The 12,098-nt window shown below is 43.8% G+C and overlaps 1 protein-coding gene across 3 annotated transcripts in view; it reads left to right on the forward strand.

Moving 5' to 3' along the window:
- Nucleotides 1–12,098, forward strand: part of pitpnm2 (phosphatidylinositol transfer protein, membrane-associated 2) — a 167,289-nt gene that overhangs the window by 85,568 nt on the left and 69,623 nt on the right. For 2 of the 3 annotated variants that reach the window (XM_078227109.1, XM_078227111.1), the window contains exons 7-8: nucleotides 4,554–4,649; nucleotides 6,981–7,085. In XM_078227109.1, coding sequence (XP_078083235.1) covers nucleotides 4,554–4,649; nucleotides 6,981–7,085 — 201 coding nt within the window. The remainder of the gene's footprint in view (nucleotides 1–4,553; nucleotides 4,650–6,980; nucleotides 7,086–12,098) is intronic. The other variant, XM_078227110.1, reaches the window with a different exon arrangement.

The raw sequence follows: 12,098 nt of genomic DNA on the forward strand, positions 1-12,098 counted from the left end.
TACAATGTTAAAGCAGCACAGTGACTGGAAAGGTTGTCATTTGGACATGGTGGGGGAAGGTTGGTGGAATAGGAAAAGCCTCTTTATTTGAGGTAGCAGATTGATGTTAGTGGTTTTTATTCTTATCCCTCCATTAGGAGAGGCGTAACTGACTGCCACTCCCCAGTTTGTTCCTACCCACGTGATCTGACTGAGAATTGTTGGAATTCAAGTGGTGAAAGGAAACAAAATCGAGCGTCTGCAAGTTCCAGGAACTGAAATCTTGACTTTGTGAAAGATAGTTGAGTGTTCATCTTTTCAAGGTTCAAGGTCATCTTTGATATTCTGTGCTTTTTTATTGCTTGTACCCCAGTAAAGACAGGAATGGTGCCATTAACAGGGGCTGATGCTAGAAAACAAGCAACAAGAAAAGGTAATTTGATTCATGCTCGAGGTCTCTAAATATGCCTAACTATATTGAATATCTGGTTTTAGGAACTTTTAAAACTGTCCTGAAATTAACTGGAGTGCGTTATAGGGGAGGCAGCTAACTTATTATGGTCTTTCCTTCTGATGTAGCCGAGATTCTTGCCATGTTTTGATATCTGAATGTTTCTAGCTGTACTGTGCATGATCAAGGGTGACACCATTTGCTTCTAAATGATTGTTACCACAACAGCAAAATGCCACACATTTTCATCAAGCACTCAATCCACTGCCTCAACATGTTATCCAAATGCAACTCAATCCCGATGAGTCGAATCCCAGGGATCCGCCCACAAACATGGTAATTGAAGCTTCATGATAGCCGAGGTTGCCCAATTCCTACATCAATGCATCTCTATGTAACCCAAGGTGCCTACAAACGCAGTCTATGCCAAAACAACAAATTCCAATCACAGTAAAGCAGTAAATGTGTGAAAATATCTTCACTCGGGGCGGCATGGTGGCACAGTAGTTAGCACTGCTGCCTCATAGCGCCAGGGACACGGGTTCAATTCCTGGCTTGGGTCACTGTCTGTGTGGAGTTTGCACTTTCTCCCCGTGTCTGCATGGGTTTCCTGCGGGTGCTCCGGTTTCCTTCTACAGTCCAAAGATGTGCGGGTTAGCTGGATTGGCAATGCTAAATTGCCCCTTAGTGTCAGGGGCACTAGCTAGAGTAAATTCATGGGGTTATCGGGATAGGACCTGGGTGGGATTGTGGTTGGTGCAGACTTAATGGGCCCAATAGCCTCCTTCTGCACTAGGATTCTATGATTCAGGTTGTTCGCACCTTACAATGGCCTGACATTGAAAAGTGTCAGGAGTTAGCTCCAGAAAAAAAACTGTAATCTTTCTCTGTTGAGCATGCTGTCTTTGGATGTGTGTGATACAGTCCGCCATGTTGTCAATGCAAAATCCCAGAGCATCTCTGCGGTCTTTGCGGGAAACAGGTGGGAGAGTGGGAAGGTATTCATTGATTCTTTAGGGTCCTCAGTTGAAGAACGCGCTGCATTTTATAATTGTATTATCTGAGAGTTCTGTTGCACAGTGAACAGCATTATCCACCTCTGTGTAAATTTCTAAGGAAGTTCCTGCTGGCCTCCCGCAGGCAAGTGGGAAAAGCCTCATTATTGGGTTGGTTGGCCTCACTTTCCTCCTTTGCGTTTTTGAAACCTTGTGTAGCCATGGTGGCACGGTAGCACAGTGGTTAGCACTGCTGCTTCACAGCTCCAGGGTCCCGGGTTCGATTCCCGGCTCGGGTCACTGTCTGTGTGGAGTTTGCACATTCTCCTCGTGTCTGCGTGGGTTTCCTCCCACAGTCCAACGATGTGCGGGTTAGGTTGATTGGCCAGGTTAAAAATTGTCCCTGAGATGCGTAGTTAGAGGGATTAGCGGGTAAAATATGTGGGGGTAGGGCCTGGGTGGGATTGTGGTCGGTGCAGACTCGATGGGCCGAATGGCCGCCTTCTGCACTGTAGGGTTTCTATGATTTCTATGATAACCTGTTTGAAGTCAGTGTGGCAAAAGTATTTGACAATTATGGCTTCTGTCAGCATTTTCCACATCATCATCATCATGAACATGGCTCCTAGAATCGTTAACCTGAGAGAAGCTATCGTCAGTTGTGGGTTTGGTTTCCAGCTTCCTCATCACCCCAATCCGTTGACTGGAGCTTGGCTGTAGTGTTGGGGAGCAAGAACATCAGCTTGATGCTCTTGAAGCTAGTGATGTCGGTGTGCATGGGGCAGTTGTCTATAATGATGGCACTTCTTTTTTTCATTCATTGATATGTTTTGTCCTAATCCATGCCTTAAAATTGCTGGAGGTGGTGTTATTAGTCTCAGTTATTGCAGCTATATAAGACCCTCGTCAGACCCCACTTGGAGTACTGTGCTCAGTTCTGGTCGCCTCATTACAGGAAGGATGTGGAAAAGATTGAAAGGGTGCAGAGGAGATTTACAAGGATGTTGCCTGGATTGAGTGGCATGCCTTATGAGGATAGGCTGAGGGAGCTCGGTATTTTCTCCTTGGAGAGATGTAGGATGAGAGGAGACCTAATAGAGGTTTATAAGATGTTGAGAGGCATAGATCGGGTGGACTCTCAGAGACTTTTTCCCAGGGTGGAAATGGCTGCTACGAGAGGACACGGGTTTAAGGTGCTGGGGGGTAGGTACAGGGGAAATGTTAGGGGGAAGTTTTTCACACAGAGGGTGGTGGGCGAGTGGAATCGGCTGCCGTCAGTGGTGGCAGAGGCAAACTCACTAAGGTCTTTTAAGAGACTCCTGGATGAGTACATGGGACTTAATAGGATGGAGGGTTATAGGTAGGCCTAAAAGGTAGGGATATGTTCGGCACAACTTGTGGGGCCGAAGGGCCTGTTTTGTGCTGTAGTTTTTCTATGTTTCTATGTCTCGTGCTGCGTGGGTAGTGTCCTGACAGTCGTGAAGCAATTGGCTTCTTGGACTTCCCAATTACAAAACGCAGCAACTTTTTACTGCCATCCATGTTGGCAGCGACCATAGCAGTGACACGCTGCTTGCCCCACTTTGCACCATTCCATGTTTCACACTTAAACATCATAGAGTTGTCTGGCAAAAGAGATTAAAACAGTTCAGTTTCATCCGTGTTAAAGCTGGGAGTGGCCCTGCATCTTTGCCAGGGCCACTCCCCTTTCTTACAGGATTGGACCGGAGATGGGAACATTCCCTGTGCAGATTGCCTTGATCCATGTTAGCCAAGCTTCTTCAACGCCAGCACTGGCAGCAGCTCTCAACCTCTTCCTTGCTGGAGAGAAAGCTGGCTTGTCAAACTCTTCCACGGGGTTTGCTTTGTGTTTCATAATGGTGGACAAACTCGATGCAATCTCTCACGCCTTAATGATGGTCGTCTTCTCACGTCACCCCACGGTTCTCCACTCACTGTGTCAACTTCACCGCCTCTCTGATTCACGACACTTAATTTTCTCACAGCTACAGCCATATTCGCAGGTTTTGCACATCCTTTTGCAGCGAGATCTCGATGTCAAATGATGGCCATCTCTGCGCTCTTGTGATTTCTGCTCTTGTATGGTCTAACTCTGCTCTGATTGGTCAGCACAGTCTGCAAGCTGAGACAAGTTGGGCTCATGTGGAGTTGAGTGCTGAATTTTGGTTTATCGTGGGCATTGTTGTATGAGATTCGCTATTATGTCAGTGGAAATAGTTAGCGACTTTTTATATAAGATCATCCAAATTGGAGCAGGAGTAGACCACATGGGCATCAATCCTTTCCATCATTCAATATGATCGAGGCTGGCCACGGGCTTCAACTCCATTCTCCTACCCACTCCCCATATTCTTTAATTCCCTGTGAGATCAAAAATTGGCCTTAAATGTATTCAACGATGGAGCATCCACTGCCCTCTGGGGTAGAGGATTATAAAGATTCACACCTTAGAGTTGAAGAATTTTTCATCTCTGACCTAAACGATTGGTTGTTTATCCTGAGACCGTGACCCCATGTTTTGAATTCCATGACCAATGGAAGCAATCTCTCAGCATTCACCCTATGTCTCTCGAATAGACAGGAAACTCTTGGGTAACTGAACCATCACATGATCGAGAGTCACCCTGGCAACAGGATCAGGTGGCTGAAATACCCAAATTACATCTGTGTATTTGAGCTTGTTAATCTAAACACAAAGCAGCCATCTCTGTAAATGAACTAATAACAGCAAGGTACTAGATAAATGGGTTCTGATTGCTAGTTTATGTACATAGGCTCCTGTGACCTTTGCTTCAGTACATGATGTTGTAAATCTTTCACCATGCTGATACTTTGAGGAATTATAACCATAAACTGAAAAATTGAACAACCTAAATATTCTTCACCTATTCCTCATGGAACAGAACAAGCATTGCATTTCTAGTATTTCAGTGTTTCGAATATTACTTGCATTTATTCCGAGTTCTTGGATATGTGTAACATAGAGGTGTAGGTGACCTGGCATACAATATGACTTTATTTATAATGCCACTTTTCAGCAGTTACTATTTCTGCAGCGTACTGATATCGGTATGTTGTCCTCTAACAAATGTTTCTTTGTTTCTCAGCCAGTCCTTCACGTCACAATATAGCAGACTGGCGAATGCAGAGTATTGCTCGAGATTCTGATGAGAGCTCGGATGATGAATTCTTCGATGCACAAGGTACACAATTCCGGTGCTAAGGAAAAGGTCTGAGGCTTTTCTGTATCAGCAATGGATACTAGTGCAGGTATCCCAGTTACCAGTCCAAATCTGCATTTAGCATCTAGACCAAGATCAGAGATGCACTGTCTACCTCCTGGATTTTGGATATAGTATATGTATATTTTATTGCTGACTGGTTTGTAATGCCTTGGCACCTGGTCAGTAATGGTCTGGATCTAGAGAAGTGACTAATGAAGGATAACCTGTTTGAAATTTCTATATAGTTAATTCTATGAAGGAGTGCCACATAACACTGGATGAGCTAAATACCAATGTATCCACCTATACTAGTCGTTCACTGTTTTGCATGTTAACATGGCACACTCTGAGTCTTCCTTCTACCTGGCGTTCTTGTGAAATAACTTCACCTAACTGAATTTCCTTTCAATTTGATAAGGCCCACTAAACCTTGCTTTTAATGGGTCACCCTCCACTGGTAATACTTTGATCTCTTATCCACACCTGCGAGTTCCCCTCCAAGCCACTCGCCATCCTGACTTGGAAATATATTGCCGTTCCTTCGCAGTTGCTGGGTCAAAATTCTGGGGCAGAATTTTCCCGTCCCGCCTGCCACAGGAATCATAGCAGGCAGGACAGAAAATTTGGCAGACCATGAAAAGGTCCGTTGACCTCAGGTGGAAATTTCCACCCTTGGAGCAAGCGCGGCCAGAAAATTCTGCCCCGTGAATTCCCTCCCTAACGGCATTGTGGGTCAACCCACAGCACGTGGACTGCACCGTTTCAACAAGACAGGCTCACCACCACTTTCTCAAGGGCAACTGGCATGGACAATAAATGCTGGCCAGCCTGCAATGTCCGTGTCCTACGAATGAATTTTTTAAAAAAAATGTTTTTCATCACATGCATGTATCCCTTTTAAATGTTGTCTAGCCAGCTCACTGGCCCTACTTAATCTCTCCCTAAAGTTTGACACACAGTCCAGCAATGTAGTCTCAGAACGCTGACTCACCAATTTCTCTTTGATCAATTTAAGTGGTCGTCTTACCTCACGACCAGAACTCAATTCAAATGGACTGAATTTAGTTGACTCAGTAGGAGCATCTCTAATTGCAATTATCCCAATCCTCTGAATAACCCTGACTATAGGCCCTCAACGTGGTCTTTAAAGTTTGATACCACTGCTCTAACACGCCCTATGATTCTGGATGATACACAATTGATTTAAATTACTTTACTCCTAAACTACCATAACTTCCCTGAATAACTTGCTCATTACTTGTCAAGTACTGCACAGTTAACTGCATTTTTTTTGTTGAAAGCTAGGACACACCGAGCGATAGTGGATGGTTGACAGTGCCTTACCTCGAGAGCTGGAGATTGTGTAGCAACATTTGGATAGTGTTGATTAAAATTCCCCTATACTGGATAAGAGTAAAATATTCCCTCAGTTTCCCTAATAAAACTGTTTACTTCATGGGTCAACTCCAGTTCTGTTGGCTTAGTTAGAAGCAGATACTGGAATGTGGTGTGCGTGCGTGCGTGCGTGCGGTGTGTGTGTGTGCGGGGTGTGTGTGTGTGTGCAATCCCTGCTGTTGCTCATGCTGTGATATGGATTTGGAGATCCTCTGCAGTGAACAGCCAATGCTCTGACACCTGAATTACTTAAAATCGGTCTGACCTACAGAGAGGAATTCTGCTTACTGAGAGTTGCTGTCTGCAACCTGCAGTGAACCCAGCTTCCGGTGATGTGTTCCCAGGACTCTGCTATACTGGGTACACATTGCTAGCTGTGTTGACCAATCTGTGTTGTCTGTGCTCCCAGCTGAGCTCTGCAATTATACCAAAATGCTCTACGTCTTTCCACAGTCTCCAGCGGATGTAAACTTGACCTTTTGATATCTATAATTTAATTGTGGGTCTTGACAGACTATCTTCACCCTCTGAATTGTTAATTATTTCCTGTAATTTATTCACATTGTCCAGGGCTGTTTCTATCACTGAATATGGGAAGTTTACCAAGAGAGTGTATGGATGGTGAATGGGGTGCCAATTTATCAAAATGGATGGAGGGACTCGCTAGAAAATCATAGCTAGACATTACCAGCTGACTTACTGAGGAGAGTAGTGCAGTGGAGCTGCATTGCACAACAGATTATGAGGACTAATGGCCTCAGGTTCCTCCTTACTGTAATTGCATGTGGATATTTTACATAGCGGTTAAACGGTTTTTGATTCCTCTTTATGTTCACATCCAAAGAATTACTTTGCCTTAAGATGTGTCAGAATAATTCCGACTTGGTCCTCGTGTATTTGCTTTCATCCACACAGAAGATTTTTCAGACAATGAGGAGAACTTCCCTCAAGAAATCACAAAATGGAATTCTAATGATCTTATTGATAAAATTGAAGCAAGTGGTGAAACGGAAGGCCAGAGTAAGCTCCATTTGTTCACAAAGTTATTGAAAAGCGTTAGAGACTTTGCAGCATTTAATTCCTGTGATGTTTGAATTATAAAGAGCATTTGTCCACTCCTCTCCACTATTTCCCCATATCTCTGATCATTTCTCTCTCTCAAATATTTATTCAACTTTCTTTTGAAAATTATTATTGAATCAATTTCCACCACCCACTCAGTAAGTGCAATCCAGATCCATTCCATTCACAAAAAGAGTCCTAATTCTTTCCCTCACCTTGCCTTCCTGTCCAGAATTTTAAACTAGTAATCTTAAATTTCTATCCTAATTACTAACCTTCCTGCCTCGAGTGAACAGTTTCTCCATATCTCTCTTGAAAAGCCTCTAAATTTAGAACTCAGAACAACTCGATAGGAGCAGGAATAGGCCATTCAGTCAGAGCTTATTTAAATGTATAAAAAGTAAGAGAGAAGCCATAGTGAACATAGTCACCTTAGAGAATGAGGCTGGGGAAATCAGAATGGGGCACCAGTAAATGGCAGAGAAAGCTAAATAAATACTTTGTGCCAGTCTTCATGGTGAAAGACACTAATACCATTCCAAAAATGCTAAAACTCATTGAGACAAAGTCCCAGGGAAACTGATGGAGCTGAAGGCTGATGAGTTGTATCCTAGCATACTAAAAGCAGTAGCTGCAGAGTAGTGGATGCACTGGTAATCTTCCATGAATCCTTAAATTTAGGAAAAGTCACAGAGGATTAGAAATGTGTGATCCGCCACCTTTATTCAAAAAGGGAGGGAGACAAAAAGCAGGGTTTTTTTGTAATTGACTTACAGGATGTGAGTGTCACTGGTTGGGCCCAGCATTCACTGCCCGTTCCTAACTGCCCTCCATTTCAGAAGGCATTTGAGAGTCAACCACATTGCTGTGGATCTGGAGTCACATGTAGGCCAGACCAGATAAGGACGGCAGATTTCGTTCCCTAAAGGACATTAGTGAACCAGATGGGTTTTTACAACAATCAACAATGGTTTCATGGTCATCACAAGACTTATCACTACAGACTTTTATTGAATTCAAATTTTACCATCTGCCATGGTGGGATTTGAACCTGGGTTCCATGAATTTGCCATGGGTCTCTGGATTACTTGTCCGGTGACAATATCACTGCCTCCCCTAAAATAGCGACAGGTAACTAACTATCGGCCAGTTAGCTTAACATCTGTCATTGGGAAAATGTTATCAATTTTAAAGGATGTAATAGCAGAACATTTAGAAATACATAATGCCATCATGGAGAGTCAGCGTGGCTTCATGAAGGGGAATAATACCTGACAAATTGATTAGAATTCTTTGAGGTGGTAATAAGTAGGATAGATAAAGGGAAACCAGTAAATGTAATATACTTGGATTTCCAAAAAGCATTTATAAAAATGAATTGCACAAATGGTTACTAAATAGGATAAGAGCCAATGGTGTTGGGGGTGGTATATTAACATGCATAGAGGATTGGCAGACAGATAGAAGGTGCAGAGTTGGGTTTAGAGGGGCATTTTCAGGATGGCAACTTGTAGCTAGTGGAGTGCCACAGGGATCAGTGCTGAGGCCACAATTATTCACAATATATATTAATGACTTGGATGAGGGACATGAATATACAATTACCAAGTTTGTGGATGTCGCAAAAATAGATGGGAAGGCAAGTGGTGAGGATGACACATCCTCATTTTCCCATCCCGCTTGTCACAGGAATTGTAGCGGGCAGGACAGGACCATGCAAAGATCCGTTGACCTTGGGCAGGATTTTCCGGCCTTGGGGTGAGTGCGGCCGGAAAATCCCACCCAAAGAGTCTCCAGACGGATATACACAGGTTGTGGGTGGTTAAAAAAAAACTTGGCAGATGGAATATAATGCAGGAAAATGTGAAGCTATGCACTTTGGTAGGAAGCATAAAGGAGCTGAATATTATTTAAATGGAGAAAGACTCCAGAAAGCTGCAGCACAGAGGGATTTGGGGGTCCTTGTGCATAAATCACAAAAAACTAGCAAGTTCGGCAGGTAATAGGGAAGCAAAGGGAATGTTACCCTTTATTTCAAAGGGAATGGAGTATAAAAATAGTGAAGTCTTGCTAAAGTTATGCAAGGCACTCGTTAGACCATGCCTGGAATAAGAACAAAGAAAGTTACAGCACAGGAACAGGCCCTTCGACCCTCCAAGCCTGCACCGACCATGCTGCCCGACTTAACTAAAACCCCCCACCCCTCCAGGGACCATATCCCTCTATTCCCATCCTATTCATGTATTTGTCAAGACGCCCCTTAAAAGTCACTACCGTATCTGCCTCCACTACCTCACCCAGCAGCGAGTTCCAGGCACCCACCAGCCTCTGTGTAAAAAAACTTGTCTCGTACATCTCCTTTAAACCTTGCCTCTCGCACCTTAAACCTGTGCCCCCTAGTAATTGACTCTTCCACCCTGGGAAAAAGCTTCTGACTATCCACTCTGTCCATGCCTCTCATAATCTTGTAGACTTCTATCAGGTCGCCCCTCTACCTCCGTGGTTCCAGTGAAAACAAACCAACTTTCTCCAACCTCTCCTCATAGCTAATGCCCTCCATACCAGGCAACATCCTGGTAAATCTTTTCCGTACCCTCTCCAACATCCTTCTGGTAGTGTGGCGACCAGAATTGAACACTATATTCCAAGTGCGATCTAACTGAGGTTCTATAAAGCTGCAACATGACTTGCCAATTTTTAAACTCAATGCCCTAGCCGATGAAGGCAAGCATGCCGTATGCCTTCTTGACTACCTTCTCCACAATACTGTGAACAGTTTTGGTCCCCTTATGTAAGGAAAGTTAGAATCATTGAATCCTACAGTGCAGAAGGATGCCATTCGGCCCATCGAGTCTGCAATGACCACAATCCCACCCAGGCCCAATTCCTGTCATCCCACATATTTATCCTGCCAGTTCCCCTGGCACTAGGGTCAATTTAACATGGCCAATCTTCAGACTGTGGGAGGAAACTGGCGCACCTGGAGGAAACCCACGCAGACACGGGGAGAATGTGCAAACTCCACACAGACAGTGACCCAAGGCCGGAATTGAACTCTGGTCCCTGGCGCTGTGAGGCAGCAGTGCTAACCATTATATTGGCATTGGAAGCAGTCCAGAGAAAGTTCATTAGTTTCATTCTGGATATGGAGGGATTTTCTTTTGAGGAGAGGTTCAGTAGGTTGGGTCTGTACTCAATGGAGTTTAGAAGAATGAAAGGCAACATTATTGAGACATATCGGATTCTCTTGGGGCTTGACAGGGTAGATGCTGAGAGGTTGTTTTCCCTTGTGGAAGAGTGAGGACCAGAGGGCATGGAGTAAGATAGAGATGAGGAGGAATTTATTTCCTCAGGAGGTAGTGAACCTGTGGAATTCTTTACCGCAGCAGGTTAATAGAGGCTGGGCTGTTAAGTATGTTCAAGGCTGAGATAGACAGATTTTTAATCAGCCTGGGAATCGAGGGTTATGGGGATAAGGTAGAAAAGTGAAGTTGAGGATTTTCACATCAGATCAGTTATGATCTCATCGAATGGCAGATCAGAATTAATGGGCCGAATGGACTGTTTGTGCTTCTAAGTCTTATGGTCTTATTCAGCCCCTTGAGCCTGCTTCATCATTCAATAAGATCATGACTGATTTGATTATGGCTTTAATTCCACTTTGCTGCCTACCCCCATTACCCATGGTTTCTTCATTTGATCAAATATCTTGCTAATTTTGCCTTGAATATATTCACTGTTGCCTCCTCCACTGCTTTCTGCCGAAGAGAATCCACAGATTAATGACCCTTTGAGAGAGGAAACCTCTCCTCACTTCGGTCCTAAATGGGAGACCTCTGTTTTTTTTAAAAATTGTGCCCCCTGGTTCTAGATTCCTCCATCAGAGGAAACATAATCTGAGCCCCCCTCAGAATTTAGTATGTTTCAATAAGGTAATCTCACATTCTTCTAAACTTCAATGAGTATCGGCCCAATCTGCTCAACCTCTTCTCACTGAACAATTGCTCTATCCTAAAAATCAGCCCAATGAACCTTCCAATGTAGAACCTTTATTAAAGCTCCCATTACCCTTCCCTGTTCTAAGGAGAACAGTTTTGTGTTCTGTGGACTGATTCTTATTCCACTTTTAAAAAATTCCCTACCATTCTCCTGAAAATCGGATACATGCTGGCATAGTGTTTGGCAGCTAGGTAGTGATTCTTCACAGGGTTTGGATATTTTAGTATTGACCTTGGATAGCAGAGATCAAAGCCCACACGCATAAATTTTCTGCTCAAGATTGGCAGCACAGTGTGGACTAGGCTGGATCCTTGTATATTGAGCCAAGACCAATTTAGCATCCTTCCCTTGTGCCAGCAGAGATTAGCCAGCTCCATACAAACTGGAGATTAAACTTGGAACCGACCTGGACTGTATGTTTCTGTGCCAGTGTTTCATTCAGAATGTAGTTAGAGAAGGCAATGGCCTAGTAGTATTATTACTAGATTATTAATCCAGAAACTCAGATAATGTTCTGGGGATCTGGTTTCAAATCCTGCTACGGCAGATGGTGGAATTTGAATTCAATAAGAAAAATTTGGAATGAAACCATTGTTGATTGTTGGAAAAATCCATCTGGTTCACTAATGTCCTTTAGGGAAGGAAATCTGTCATCCTTACCTGGTCTGGCCTACATGTGGCAGGGGGCTGGGAACCGATGCATGAAGTAAAGTGGGGACAGAAACAAAAGACAGTAAGGGTAAAAGTGGAAGGCGGAGAGACCAAAGACAAAATTCAAAAAGGACCACAATACAGAGTACAGAGACTGTGGAGAACTCCAGTAAGGCTAAGAGAAATAAAACACAGGGAGAGTGTACAAAACAGGATAGGACAAGATGGTCTGAGAAAGCAGGGCAGAGAGCAAGGGAAGTCTGGATTAAACTGCATTCATTTCAATGCAAGAAGTCTGACGGGAAAGGCAGATGAACTCAG

The sequence above is a fragment of the Mustelus asterias genome, chromosome 13 (genome assembly GCF_964213995.1).
Source record: "Mustelus asterias chromosome 13, sMusAst1.hap1.1, whole genome shotgun sequence".
NCBI classification, from domain to species: Eukaryota; Metazoa; Chordata; class Chondrichthyes; order Carcharhiniformes; family Triakidae; genus Mustelus; species Mustelus asterias.